The sequence below is a fragment of the Protopterus annectens genome, chromosome 11.part0 (assembly GCF_019279795.1).
Source record: "Protopterus annectens isolate FY-2018-M chromosome 11.part0, PAN1.0, whole genome shotgun sequence".
Taxonomy (NCBI): domain Eukaryota; kingdom Metazoa; phylum Chordata; order Ceratodontiformes; family Protopteridae; genus Protopterus; species Protopterus annectens.
Window position 1 is genome coordinate 441,835,437 of NC_056745.1, and position 16,064 is coordinate 441,851,500.

The 16,064-nt window shown below is 40.8% G+C and overlaps 1 protein-coding gene across 1 annotated transcript in view; it reads left to right on the plus strand.

Annotated features, from left to right (window-relative positions):
• PRPF18 (pre-mRNA processing factor 18) overlaps positions 1-16,064 on the plus strand; it is a gene marked incomplete in the record, with an annotated part of 376,763 nt that overhangs the window by 214,981 nt on the left and 145,718 nt on the right. The window contains 1 exon segment of the mRNA XM_044087940.1: positions 5,909-5,977. Within this exon segment, the coding sequence (XP_043943875.1) occupies positions 5,909-5,977 (69 nt within the window).

Below are 16,064 nucleotides of genomic sequence, written 5' to 3' on the forward strand. Positions count from 1 at the left end.
CAAGATGATCCTCATTGCCCCATTCTGGCTTCGTCAGACGTGGTTCCCTTATGGTCTCACCTAGTGTATCCACCATGGATTCTGGATCCCATTCCGGATCTCATTTCTCACCCTCTCGGTCTTCCGACTCCGAACGTGGTCAACCTCAAGCTGACGGCTTGGTTGCTCCAGTTCCACTCCTCATAAGGACTCCCGGGATCTCATCACCGGTCAAAGCCATTCTTGTAGCAGCTCACAAGCCTTCCACCAGGAAGGTTTATCGGAGTAAGTGGAAACGCTTCACCATTTGGGCAGAACACCGTCGTTTAGACCCTTTTACAGCCCCGATATCGTCGGTTCTAGATTTTCTAACCTCTCTTTCACCAGGGGCTAGTTCTTCCACAGTCAAGGTACAACTGGCAGCAATCTCATACTATCACGTGGGGCAAGAGTCTGGCCCTCTTATCACTTCCAAACTATGTAAGACCTTCCTCAAGGGTACCTTCCTCCTTTGGCCTCCAGTTAAAGAGGTGGTACCTCCATGGGATTTATCCTTAGTCTTGCAGGCCTTGACTGGTCCCCCATTCGAACCGGCGGCCACAGTTGATCTCAAATTTCTCTCTTGAAGACAGCTATTTTGGTGGCCATAACTTCAGCCAAAAGAGTGTCGGAATTACAAGCTCTTTGTGTCAAACCACCATATCTGGTCTTTTACCCGGATAGGGTTTACCTCAGGATCAATCCGTCCTTTCTACCTAAGGTATCTTCAGAAGCGAACATCAGTCAATCTATCAACCTTCCAGTGTTTTTCCCCAACTTTCATAACAAAGGAGAGTACAAGCTACATTCCTTAGACGTACACAGACAACTACGTTTTTATATCCATAGAACTGCTGATCAAAGGCAATCCGATCCAGTTGTTTATCTCCTTTGCCAAAAGTAATTTCGGAAAGTCAGTTTCTAAAGTTTCTCTCTCTCGATGGATCTCGAGTTGTATTCTTTTAGCATATCAGAGCATGGGAAGGCCTGCACCTCAAGGAGTCCATGCTCATTCTACTAGGGCCGTTGCCACATCTGCGGCCTTTCAAGCTAGGGTTCCACTGGATAACATTTGTTCTGCAGCCACTTGGGCTTCATCTCACACCTTTATCAGCCACTATAAAATTGATGTCGTCTCCCGAGGTAGGGCGTCCTTTGGCTCTGCGGTGCTCCGGAATATCCTTCCATGAAGGCCACCCAAGATTTAGGTAGCTGGGGACTCTGTCCCAAAGGTTGCTGACAAATGAAGTTCCTACTTCAGATTAAGAAGTTATGTACTCACCATAACGTTCCATCTGAGTAGGTATCTTCATTTGTCTGCAACCATCCCCCTCTCCTTCCCCCTGACCAATATGATCTTTCTTGTGTTATTAGCATATGTTCCCATTGGGACACTTTTATCTGCTGTGCTATGGGGCAAACTTGATCTGAGGTCAGTTAGTGTAGGCAGGGGATTATGGGTAAGGGGAGGAGCTAGGAGCTCGGATCTATGCTATGATAAGAAGTTGTCGGCTCGGATCCGAGATCGGATCCATATCCCAAAGGCTGCAGACAAATGAAGATACCTACTCAGATGGAACATTATGGTGAGTACATAACTTCTTATTTTAGGATGTAAAAGTTAAGCAGAGTCAGAGCTGTGGTGGTCTGTCAAAGCAGTGTGTTAAAGTTGGGATATGTATATGTTAGAATGAAGACAGCCCCATACAGCTTGAATAAGCTTAAAGTAAGCTGTTTCTGTGCAATGTAATATGAATGATGGCCACTGGAAGGAGACTGCATTTGATTTGTTTTTTAAACACCTTCATTAAATTCTCACATTTTGAACAGTAGAGTTTCACTGTGAATAAAGAGTTGTGTAAGGCAGGCAAAAGTTGAGCTATGGAGGCTTGTAAATAAAAGTTGAGGAGAGATGGGTTTCCTTCTTGGTCCCAAGCACCATGCACCTCCTAGTTTCAATGTCAGCCTCCAAGTGTTGGTTGAATGCAAACTGTGCTAGCCCACTTCCTGTATCTAGGACCATAGGAGTGGATTTAAGGGTGCAAGCTAGAGATAACAGTCTATCTAATTTCCTTGGCCATCACCGAGTCTCAGACCATTGGTCTCTCTGCTTGAGACTGATAGGGATAATGAGTCTTCCACATTATATAGTTTTTCTTTTGAAGATTCTTTCTCCGCAGAGGCCATTAGTCTCATGAATTACACTGTTGGGTGGTCACATTCTTTGCTCCTCTTCTTAGAAGTGTCTAAAGATTATCTTTGGTGGAAAGAGAGAGTGGCATGGAGTCCTGGGTCAGCACTCCATCCCTCATTGCCTGTAATTTGGGATATTTTATGTACTGCCTGGGAGCACCCATGCCCAGGCTGTTGAATACCCAAGTCGAAAGACCATTTATATCAAGCATTTCTGAATGACCAGAAGAAGATTCCTATGGTATACCACCTAGTCAGTGTAGAGTGTTAGCCAGGCATACAAAGAAAAAGTTTGTTTTGAAATACTTTTTAAATATTTTATTCTATATATTTTGCCTGACTGTGCAAGTGCTTTTATATGCATTTAGAGCCATCTTTAATAATTTTACTGTGGTGGAATCTTGGAACAAAGCCTTAGGCTTTGTCTTGTCTTAACAGAAGATTTTGAAAAGTTCTGATCTAACTTCATCAGCTCTCCTTGATGCTTCTGTGGTTGGGTGTATCCTGTCCCACCAGTCAGACCTCTGCATTGTTTTCTGCAAAATCTCATGGTGGGAGATGTCTCTGCACCTGTATTAATACTTTCTTAAAACCCTTCATTTTCATTTGCTGCTCTATCAGTAAAAAACCTCTATGTACATGTCTGCGCTTCTAATAAATATCCATGTTGATTTCAGGTTACCAGCCAGAGCTGATTAACAACATTGCTCATGTTGTGTTGGCAATGAGTACAATGATTACTGCAGGTACCAGCAGTTCACTCCAGCTACCAGGCATTGAAAAAGGTAAAAGCTACCTACTTTGCAGAGATGGCAATAGTCAGTAGCCCTTCCTGAGTTGACTGGTGGAAGATTCTCCCATCTAACCCCAAGAAGAAGTCAAAGCGTCACCACAAAATAAACAGTCAAGAGGACAAATTCATAATTGAACCATCTTAAGCTAAGTTTAGCATTCATCTGCCCTATGGGTCCTTCAGGTTGTGACAGTACCTTGGCAAGTAAAGGTTCAATTCTGTAAGTAAAGGTTCAATTCTAAACCAGTCTTTGGCCTCTGAAGGCATTGGGAATGAGAAGCATGCCTTCCTTTTCTACCCTGGTGTATGGTGCATCCTGCAGTTGTTGAATTGACTTATCCCTTGATTTGACTGGAGTCTGTGGGTTACCAGATTGATCACTGGGATTTGCCTCTGCAGTGATTAGATCATGGATTGGTGTGTTATAGTCAACAGCAGGCTGCATTTGAGAAGAGTCTATCTGATGTTCCCAGTATTGGGTTTGTGAGTGAAGGTCTTGATGACAAACAGTTGTTTGTGTAGTGAGAGGCTCATTCACGTGTTGCAAAAACAAACCATTAGAGAACTTGGTCTTAAGTCCGTAATAGATTTGGCTCAGGTCTCTCTCTCTCTCTCCCCATGTGCTGTACTTGGCTAGTATGCAGTTGTCCAAGGAATGTTTGTCACACACTCTTCCCCATATGACCTGTTGCCTGTGGTATTGTCCTGCTGTCTCAGTCTTACTGTGGTTCATAGGATTGCTATGTCATTCTTTCAAAGATGTTTGTGGATAATAAACCCAACCCTTCTGCTTCTCCACCACATGATCCTTCCTTTGGAGATTGTCTCAGGCTTATGAGGAATAGCCCGGGGGCATGAGATCAGTCTAAAATTGCCTAGTAGAGTTTCTTGAGAGAAGCCTGAGGAGTCTTGGGGTAGCAGCCTAGAGGCACTCTGAATGTGTATTTCAGCTGTTAAAAGGCCAGTGCCCTTTACAAGGCATCACCTTAGTAGTTGTATGAACAGCTGGCTTGGTATCCGGCTGCTGATTCCCATGTAACATCTCCAGTCCAACACTGGTTCCAAAGACCACAGTATTTTACCACCTTGCTGCCTGATATGGGGTTTGTAGGTGAGACAGAACAGTTTGCTGTTCTGCTGTGCAGGGGCTTCAGGCCCACAACTTTTTGTCTTACCTGGATCACTTATTCTAATACCAGACCTAGGTGCTAGATAAGCAACTACTTCCTTGAGTCTAACCTAGGAGGATATTTAGGTTTAGTTATATTATAGTCACTGAAGGCATTTATATAGAATACCATTTGGTAGAATAAAAATGCCAAAAAACACTTTGATCTTTGAAGTTGCACTTTCTCCAACTTCTATACAACCATGGAGTTGGTTTATATATGTTTGGGGAGTTGTATAGGACTCTGTGGGTGTGCAGATGGCTTTCTTGCCTCCATGCAAAAATTGCTTTTTGAGGAAATTGTCTAAAGTAGTTTTCAGCATTTTTTTTATTCTAATGAATGGCATTCTATATACATGCCTTCAGTTAGTTGACAGGAATTTAGTGTATGGTGCTTTGACCAGGGCTTTGAACTCTAGTGAGTGCCTTTACATTATGGCAAGGCTGAGGTTGTCTTCCCGTAAGGAGAATGTTAGGAACAGAATCCTGGATGCACATTTTCCTGGGTAATGCAAGACTGAGGTCATCTTCTGTTAAGGAGATGTTTTGGAACAAATTTACTGGATGCTTATTCTCTGGGGAAGTGATGTCTGGCCAACAAGTTCAGGACCTTGTTAATGGCCTCATATAGTGGAAATAGGCTCTCACCTTGAAAGATGGCATATTTGGTAACTCTGTGGCTACATACACACCTTTCCCTGCTAGATGGGATTAATCAAGTCACCAAAACATGAAAAGAAACTTGTAAAGAAAAATTGACTGTTGTCCTTCTGCAGTTAGTCTGACCCTATTTAATGCAACATTTTTAGACTTCCTTGGATCTCACCTGAAGCTTTCCCAGGCCTTCCCATTTGGGGAAACACTGCACTAGAGAGAGCAATGACAGTACTGCCTGTTTTAAGAATGCGTTCTTGCTGTAAATCACTGTTGTCCAGGTGAGCTTTTGGTGCATCTTACTTCTGGACCTCCTCAATAGAAGAAGAGCATCTATTAGTACGGCTGTCCTTTGGGGCATGCTGTCTGAAATCCTGTTGCCATTTATCCTCTCTTCCCTCTTTTCACAACAGCATTTGAGATTATACCACATATTCTACCCACTGCAGAGAATCACGCAGAACAGGACTTTGCAGAATTACAGATATTCACCATATTACGGTGGGTTTCTTATTTTCCCCTCTGCTGTCCCTTGCCTTATATGTCATTTTCCATTGGCTTTTGTCATAGCAGTAAGATTTCCTTCAGCATAAAATTTAAGGTTATAATTTTAGAACCTTGGTTTTAGTAGATTTTTTCCAAGGCTGCTTCTGTTTGAACAAGGTTAAGAAACTGAGGTGCAGGATGATATGTATGCAGCTTAGCTCCAGTGCAGGGATACAGTATGTGGACCAAAACTTGTATGCTTCCTTTGAGTAGGTGAACTTGAAAGTTTTATGAAGAGTGCCACAAGACAGCAAAAGCGTTCACTTGTTAAGTTAAACAGGGACAGTGAGCAACACTTAACTGTTGTTTTTGCAGTGGTAATGGAGCAAATAAGTAAACTTGTTGAAGGTATGGTATAGATTTATCTCTGGTCACTGATGGAAGCTTAACATACTCACATTTAAACATAATTAGACAAAGTTGATTTTGGTTCTTTTTAATCTATATTCAGAATACACTGTGCTTTCTACTCCATAAAGACTGTACATTTCATTTTACTGTCTTGTCTTTGACTTAAAAGCCTTGTAATCTTTCAGGCACTGGGTGAATCTTTGGGTCAAGGAGATGATGACAAAGATATGGATATCATAACTAAAGTGTTAAAGGTAAGATATTTTTCACAATTAATTACGTGTTTAAAACCAGGGTTTTTGTGAAGTTTCACTGCATGAGAGTAACATTTTGAGTGACACTAGCTCATGCCACAGTACATATATCAAATTCATAATTTAGTTTAGCCAAAGAAATATTGCATTTTTGTAATGAAAAGATTTTAGTAAAATTATCCTGAAAGCTTTTGTCTTGTTGGAAGCATGTTTTATTTGTTGCTTTGAAATTTACATCACAAGCTAACATTATCTCTTACAGATTGCTTTATTTTCATTATTTTAAACACTCGCACACCATAAAGTTAAAAAAATCTTATTGGGATACGGAAGCCTTAACTTCAAAGGATTCCAAATCACAGTAAGCCTGAACAATTCAGAGACTGCTACAGTTTTACCTTGTAAGTGACCATAGTGAAGACAGTCCCACTGGCAAAGCCACATGCAATTGCAGCAGTCCAAGTGAGTAACTAATGCACATTTAGCCATTTGCTTGTACCCTGAAATGACACTAGCACAGGAATAACTACCACTCTGTTTATTCCACAAGAAAGAAAAGTGAACAATGATGTTCACCTACTCACGTCTCTGGAATAGTTTAGCTCATACTGCAACTACAGCTTAGTAGTGCTGAGCTGGGAGCATGTGTGTGTTGGTAGGTGCCTGGGCCACTGTGATGCATGAGCTGGTAGGGGAAATGCTAGTACGGTCAGCGCTGACAGCAGCATGGTGTGCAATTCAAAGGTATGATTAAGAGATGCTAATGAAGTATTTCTCTGTGCGTCATTATTCTGTCTTTGAATTGCAGATTTTTGTAGTTACAGTAATTGGTTGCCCCTCATTAACCAATTACTTCTGGCAGCAAGGGTCTTTCTGAATCCCTGGTACAATTTTATTGTATATCTCTGATATTATTTTAATATTGCGGAATGGTGTTTTTGTTCTTTATGTAGAGCTTTCTGTTAGTACGTCCCCGGTTTCTGTTTTCATGAGTAGTAGTTCAGCATGTGAAACATTCTTCACCGGGTTTTCCCAAGCTCTTCTGTTTTGAATACTTCGCAGAAGAGTTATATGTAGAAATTTAAATTAATGTTAGATTCATTGTAGAAAAGGTTCAAAGCCTGCAGCAGATTATCATTAGGATTTTAAACTTTGTGTGTTTAATATGTTTGTTCTTCTTTTTGAAAACAAATGTCTATATTGTTGTTGCCTTGTAATAAAAACATATAGTACTTGCAACCAAGAAAATATGGTTGTGATAATACGCGATTTCCGCATAATTCCATACAAAGGAGCCCATAAAAAACTTTAAGTTTTTTTTCAGAGTGTTTATTGCTGGGAATAACTTCAGATAACCTTCTGGAACAGAAACTTTTCCGAAAACCCTCTTTTTCTTTTTGCGTGCATTACACACGCACGCTTGACTTGGCAAGCCTGGAGTCGTTATGACCAACAGATTCTTTTCACTGTGTGGAAGGAATCTTTCACAGAAGGCAAACCCAAACACAGTAATGATGGTCTTGTTTAACTGTAATTGTTTTTCCCAATTTGTAAAAAAAGGTTCATGTACAAATGAACATGCTGCTATATGTCAGAAAATGCAGGTCTGTGTTGTCATATTACTTTGCGTCACTTTAAGGAATGTGTAGTTAAGAAAGTCAGTGTGGGGCTTGAATATACACAAAATTGTTTAGATCCATGAGGTTTCATCCAAATACAGATATGTTGTGGTAACGGGGGAGGGATGGAGGGGGCAGAACCAAGAAACAAAGGACATGTATCAATGGAAAGGTGAAGTATTTGTGAAGTGTTACCAACTGAATCACTGCCAGAGTTACTTTATGAAAACAGATGAGCTGAGAGTGCGGGGTCTTGGGAGAATGCGTCCTTTGCAAACCTGGTGAAATCCCACAGACGCAACCTCGCAGGACCAAAATAACATGGTTGTGACCTACATGTAAAAGTACACACTTCTGTGACATACACACACCTCCCAACACAGTCTGACCACATTTCTTGGCCTGAGAAATGAGCATCAAGCATCCGCTCTTGAGTTGAGCACTCTGGTTGCGATAATACGCAAGTACCAAACATATTTGCAATATTTACACAGGCTTACAGGTTAGCACTTGAACTCTCTTGACAGACATCTTAAATTCTTTGGTATAACTGTATGCCAGATCTGTTTTTAAAACTACACTGCTACTTTGGTACCTACTCAACATGAATGAAACCTATACATTCTGTAGGAGATTTTGGTAAACAGTATAATTTTGTTAGAGAATTTCTGGCATAACATCTCTTATTGATGCTTTTTCACTGTATTATTCTACTATCTTTCTCTACTATTTTTGAGTGTGTGGGACTTTATTTCCTTTTTATTTATGTATTTGCATTTTGTTATTCTTTTATTAATATATTTTCTGTCTTTAAGATCTGACAACACTGTGGCTAGAAACCTAATTTTAATCTCTCCTCCATTACCACATATTTCTATTTCTTTATTGCTATTACATGAGCTAAATGTTTTCCCTTTTTTGTTTGTGTTTATAATTAATAGTGGATGGTCACTTTTTTGCTCTTATTTGAATTGCTTATAACTATAACATAATCTGTTACTGTGTCATGTTTTTATATCTTGGAGAAATACTGTATTTTCCTTTTTAGGAATTAAGGGGTACTTTTCAACTAATTTCAGCAGTGAGTGTCCATGCTTATTAGCTTTCTTATCAGCAGGATATTTTCCATTCCTTTTATTTATTTAGCTTGTATAATTTCCATGTGATCCTGCCTGCATATTCTAGCTTGAAAAGTATTTGAATTCTCCACTAACAAATTGTAGAGCGTGATCTGATATCACTTACTGAGATATATCAGGTCTTACAAATATTTGCTGGGATGTTCCTGCAAACTTGTGCAGAACACTTTAAGTATGATAGGTTGTTTAGCAATGTGTTTTTACCTTCTTCTTGCCTCATTTATTTGAGCCATTTTTATAATAAAAGGCATTGTAAATTTTATCAAAACACAGCCTAAATAAATTTAGCAAATCCCTCTGTGACATTACTGGAGGAATGCCATGAAGTGCATCCGCAGACTTTAATGGACGCATTTTTGAACATGCATGGTTGTGTGCCTGTTAGTCTGTAGGTGCACTCCACACATTCTCTGCATTGATGTCACTGGGGTCAAAGCTTACATTTTATCCTTATTAACATGCTTGCAGGTAAAGCAGGATTTTAAAAGATTTTTTTCCCCAAATCAGCAGTGGAAAATATTTACTGATGTGGAAAATGCTGTTTGCCATTTCTTGCACCACACGCAGTGGTGGGAAAGTGAGAAGCGATGCATGGCCAATGCACATTAAGTACGTTTATTGCAGTACAAACTCTTAACTTTCTTAATCAAATTCTGCATAGTTTGAATAGTAGTCAACACATAACAGAAAGTTGAAATGCTTATGCTGAAACAGGTCATCTCCTATCTTTAGCCAGGGTAATGTTAGAATTTCATGAGTTATAATTTCCTTTTTCAGGTTTTGCTTTCCATACATGCCACACATTGTACAATTTGCCAAATCTCTGCTGTCATGGTACACTAGTATACAACACCTGTATCTCTTTTCTTGCGCTTAGATATTCTCACGTGAGACTTGTGGAGTTTCAAATTGTTTTCCCAAGTTGTGATGGAATTGTGACCTTTTCACATTCATACAGTAAGAATTGAATACACATGGCTCAGTTAATAGGTGTAAATGCTTTACATTATTGGGCCAGTCTGACATTGCAGCTTCAGTTAACAGCTGCATTTCTGTATCTTCTCTTGTAGTGGTATTCTGTTATTACAGTTACTCTGGAATCATCAGAATCTGTGAAACAACCCACAAAACTTTAAGGTCTTATAGTAAGTTTTCCTTGTTTTCATGCAGATAAACTCTAGTTAGCATGCTAGCAGTATGCATCAGTGTTTCTGGTCTGTATTGTACTTCAGTTCATATTTCTTTAAGCATGAGCATTCTTTGCAGTCTTGCAAATATCTTACATAATGATTTTATTACAATTCTTTGCAAGAGACTTATAATTTGTCTTTAATGAGTGCCAGAAATATGATGACAATTCTGACTGACAAATACTGTTCCCCTTCCTGACTTGCTTCCACTTTAAGTCCTGTTAGATAATGCTGCTTCAAAATATATAAGCATAGGTGTTGTGTGTACTAGTTTGTTTAACACATCAAAGCTTTTGGTTTGTTCTTCTGTTCATCTCCAGACTGTTTGTTGCTCAAGCAGCTTCCACAGAGGTACAGTTATATTTGACAAGTAAGGTATGAACTTAGATTAGTATTGTACAGTCCCCAAGATTTGTCTGTTGGATTCTGCATAGTTACGGTAGCACATAAACTTGTCTGCATCTTGTTCTAGCCCTTTAGAAGTAAGCTTGTCAATATATAAATCAGACATGAATTGCCAGTTTGGCATTTTGATTTACTCAGTTTCAAAACCTTGTGACCTCAGTCTGTCTGCTAGCTTAATCAATCTCGTATGTTTGCTACTTAGTACAGCCCCAGACTAAAATATTGGCTGGTGTGTTAACAACTCCTTCCAAGCCTTAAATCATATCATCAGTTTACAGGTCTTTGAAACACCTGTGGAGCTGAGGAAATGCCAATTTGTAGTATCAAAAATCTGTATTTACCCAGTAGAATGCTTTTATTTGGATTTGCCAAAATCCCTGATTATCTGGTACTGGAAAAAAGCATTTTGCATTAGGCAAAGAAGCAACCATTTTTTTTTTTTACTGTCTGTAAAGATAACATCCCCCCAATGTACATTTGCTAAGATGTTGTGGATGTATTGCAGTATTAGAGAAAAGTTAGTGTTAGGGGGAAATGCAAAGTAAAATGAGTGCCACTTTTGTTTACTGGGAAAGTCTGAGTTAGCTAAACCCCTTTTCAGTGTAGACCAGGGGAGAAAACCTTTCCAGATGTTTTTACAGAACTTATCAAGCTTATACATAGAATGACTGTGTACAGTGTGCAGTTACAGAGTACATGGTATTTTAAATATTGTACATAAATTTGCAGAGTACATTAATATTTAAGCAGAGTCTGTATATTTTCAAAGCTTATCACAAACAATATGTATAGCATCTTAATGTTTTATTTGTATGGTGACTGTGACTTTACGAGTCTAACTCAATGTAGTTTTTTTACATTTGGTGGTGTAGCTGGGAGAGAGAAAAAATAGCATATCGAGTGTAAACCATGTATTTACTAGTAGTAGGACCAATCTGTATTAAAAAAAAAAAGATGGAAGTCACAAAACTAGCCTGAGAGAATACAGGAACAGAGGCCTTTGTCCATCAGATGAGATTTTAATTTTTTTTTTTTTGAAAGACATTAGGTATTGGATTGATTTCAGTGTTCATGAGATGTGGTTCCAGGCTTTGGCCATGTCAGCTGAATACAGGGAATCTCCTCCTGTACTGTTGCATGCTTTGGTGAAAGTGAGAAGTGATTATAAGATGTTCTTCGTGTTTCACTGTTGCAGTCATTACATTTGGGTAATCTGCTGGCAGGTTGCCCTCAGTCGACCTGATTAACAAAGTCTTGGGTCCTGTGTCGGTTGCTGTCCCTTCTTCCATGATGTCAGGGGTATAAAACATGCAGCCAAAGCCATTACATCAGTCTTTCTTGCCGTGCGGTGCCCGACGCAGAAGCGGTTCACAAGTGCCGGTCAGCCGACTCCTGAAATTTTCGTTTTCGAGTTTCAGAACTGAAATCTTCAACTTTTATTTATTTATTTTTATTATTTATTTATTTAACATTTGTTGACCGGGAAAGTCCGACTAGGTTCCACAGATCCTGTTTTCAGCGGAGGCCCGGGGAGAAATGTTCCAGATGCATGTCTTTAGAAGCTTAAAAAACTTAAGTTTAAGTTTAAGAAACTTAAAGCTAAGTACCCCAATGGGGAAACTTTTTCTTGCTCCTTACCGATGTCAGTAAAAGTTAATAATTGCATTACTTGTGGAAAGCAAATACCTCATAAAGATTTTCATTCATACTGTATTCCTTGCTTAGGCCCTGACCACGACGTACCTTGCTGTTGGTTTTGTGCTTTATTTAATCAGTGCACTATCCATCGTCGGTACATTTTTGCCTCTAAATATTTCGGTTCTCAGTTTAGTTATCCAGAAATGTCGTCGATTAGCCATCTGACTACCAGGATTCCGAAAAAACGCAAAGATAAAGACAGAGACAGGCCGCCGAGGTCCAAAACTGCCGACAATGCTTCTCCTAAGCCAGTCGCCAGTTCGCCGGTACTCAGTGAGGCACTTTCGCAGCCCCTGATACCCGCTACTTCTGATTCGCAGGCTTGTACTGAGACCAATGCGGAGTCTGGTATGCCTTGAGATGCTTCACCTATGGAACCCTTGGATGTCTCTACCTTGGATGGGTCCGGAGCTGCTGTGCAAGCACCGGTTTCTGAGGGTGTATTCAGGCCTACAGACTTGCATATTAAATTGACACCGCCTTCATTACTAAGGCCTAAATCTCGATCCATGACTAAAAAATCGATGCCCAGGCCACATGTTCAGGCCCCTATGCCTAAAAAACAAATGATAAAAATGGCTGAAGATCTAATTACTCTAATCAGGGGTAGTCAACCCCCCCCCCCCCAAGAGGCCCATTGCTGAGTTTGATTATGAATCTTCAAACAAGTGGCCACAAAAAAAACCCTGCTATCTGCAAGACAAATACTGCAAGCCTTGGGGTTCATGGCCTCCTGCATTCTTCTAATTCCATATGCAAGACTGCATATGAGGAAACTACAGTGGCATCTAAAAAGTCTATGGAGTCAACATTGTCACAGCCTGGAAACAATGATTCCTGTCATACCTTGCCTACGCCTGGGGTTCCTCTGGTGGGCAGAAACATGCCACCAAAACAAGGGACTACCATTCACACTACCCCCTGCCACCCAAACCCTAACTACAGATGCATCAGACTATGCATGGGGGGTTCATCTGGCAGGGAAGTGCATTCAGGCCAAATTGAACCCAAATCAAATGCACCTACATATCAATCAAAAAGGAATGTTAGCTGTGCAGAATGCTCTGGCAGCCTTCAAGGACTACATTCTTCCAGGACAACTAATGGTAAAGACGGACACCACCATGGTTATGTGGTACATAAACAAGCAGTGGGGTACATATTCCTACCACCTCTGCAGACTAGCCATGGCATTGTGGAACACAGCCTTCAGCTACCAAGTGCATCTACAAGCTCAGTTCCTGCCAGGAAAATTGAATACACTGGCAGACGGACTAAGCAGAAACCTCATGGACCTACACGAGTGGAAACTGGAACCACAGATTTTCAACATGTTGACAAGCGAATGGGGGAGCCCAGACATAGATCTATTTTCCTCCCCCCATAACTACCAGTTGGACAAGTTTTGCACAAGGACTCCCCACAAACAAGCCTGGAAAGTGGATGCTCTGTCCTTCAGCTGGAAAAACCTGTCAGTCTACACCTTTCCCCTCTGCCTCTGCTCTCCAAAGTTCTACTAAAAGTCAAACAGGACAAATCAAAGATGATTTTGATTGCTCCAGACTGGCCGCGCCAACACTGGTACCCCCTCCTGCACAGTGTGTCGCAAATATCTCCATGGCACCTGCCTCAGACCCCTTCCCTGCTGTCTCAGCAGGAGAACCACATTCTGCACCCTCAGCTTCCAACATTGAACCTTGCAGCCTGGCTAATCACTTAAATTCACCCTTATCATCCCTCCGCAAACCTGTGATGGATGTCATCTTGGAGGCGAGGAGACCTAGTATTAGGAAATCTTATGCTGACAAATGGAAAAGATTCTGTGCCTGGAACCAGTCTTTAGGGATGTGAGCACAGCAGCGCCCAATTTACCTCAGATTTTGCAATACTTAACTGAGATGCTTTACAAGGGCCTGTGTTTTTTCTCCATTAAAATCCATGCCTCAGCTATTTCAGCTCACTATAACACAGAACCACCCCTCTTCTCTCATCCTGTACTCAAGCAGCATCTCAGAAGGGCAAAAAACTTGAGACCATCCAGGAGAGCTCCTACCCCTGCCTGGGACCTTAACTTTGTTTTGGAGAAACTCACTCTGCCTCCTTTCAAGCCAGCTGCTACTGCAGACTTAAAAATTCTTTCTTGGAAAACAGCCTTCCTTTTAGCAATAGTTTCAGCTAGAGGGATATCTGAATTACAGGCCCTTATGGCAGTGGAGCCTTTCATCATCTTTCATGCGGACAGGGTATCTCTCGGGTCCAATCCATCCTTCATGCCCAAGGTGGTTTCCAGTGTGGCTCTTAATCAGTCCATTCATTTGCCAACCTTCTTCCCAAATTCACAGAACAAAGGGGAATAGATTCTGCATTCCTTGGATGTGCACAGACAACTAAGATTCTACATGGACAGAACTAAATCTCGAAGAAAATCTGAACAATTGCTGGTAGCATTTGCTGCAGGGGCAGAGGGGAAGGCTATTTCAAAACAAACCATTTCTATATGGATAAGCCATTGCATTCATTTCTGCTATAAGCACCATGGAAAACCTATCCCCTAGGGGATCAGATCTCACTCCGCCAGGGCTGCATCTACATCTGCAGCCTTTCTCAGAGGTGTTCCTACCAGGGATATCCTAGAATCTGCTACCTGGAGTTCTGTACATACTTTCACCAAGCACGATCATTTACCAATTTTCTCTAAATCCAGAGCTGACTTTGCCACTGCTGTCTTGCAGGGCCTTATAGCTGGCCCTAATGCTGTATAAACTCCTCCTCCCAACCATAGCTTTGGGAATCTACCCAAATGTAATGACTGCAACAGTGAAACACAAAGAACATAGTACAGTTGTGTACACTTACCATAAATGTAGATGTTCGAGTGTATTCACTGTTGCAGTCCTGGTTACCCTCCCTCCAGCCCCCTAGTTTTTTCTGGCTATACCTCTCCTTTCCTTTTACTATGCTTAAAAGCCTTTTTGGTGTACTTGCTTTGTTAATCAGGCCGACTGAGGGCAGCCTGCAAGCAGATTACCCAAATGTGATGACTACAACAGTGAATACACTCGAACATCTACATTTATGGTAAGTGTACACAACTGTACTTTCTCCTCACCCTAGGGAATGCTGACATCTTAGCTGGTACTAAAACATGCTTTAAAGCCGTTGAGAGCACCCTGGCAGTTCAAGACTGTAATGCCTTCCACACATTAAGACCAGCTACTATACAGGGGAAGGACTAAAGGTGGAGGTGTCCCAATTTACGTAAAGAATAAGTATGCATCCTGTTTGGTCAAACAGGAAGATGCACTTGAGCTTCACTATGTTCAAATCACCATAGGAAAAATCCCATACCACTTCTTTGCAAGCTATAAATCCCCCTCTGTGAGCCAGGAAACCCATAAAATGCATTTAAACTTACTAGAGACACTCACTATTCAACCCTGTGCCATATTCATGAGTGAGTTACCCACTATTAACTGGGAATATTATACAGCACTAAGAGTGCAGGCACAGAGATTTCTGGACTTTGTAAATACAAACTCCCTGGACCAGATTGTCAGTGTACCAACTGGGGAGCAAAACATACTGGATCTGGTCCCCTGTAATAATGGAGGAAAAAGAAAGGGTCTATATTATATTAGCGAAAGTTTAAGTCAGCGAACGCTCACATAAGCGAAAACACTGCAAATCAAACTCAAATGTCTGTCATTATTTTCTAACTTCAGTCTTGGATGATTTGCCATTAATTTGACAGAAACTCACAATTTTATGAAAAACGGACCAAAAATATGAGGCAAAAATCTGTACAGTTGAGAGGTATACTCCCCCTGGTCATCTTCACCTCTTAAGAGGACTAGGCAACAGAATTCTGAGAAGGAAGAGTATTCAGATGAGGAATCCCCTGGCTTATTCTGCTCAAATTCCTTCTTCCTTAGATTATGGCTCTGAGGAAAAGGAATGTACTAGTCTTGAATCTTCTTGGAGATTTCTTTTGGTGATACAATTTCCAGGATGATGTAGTTTTTTTAAATGGGATTGT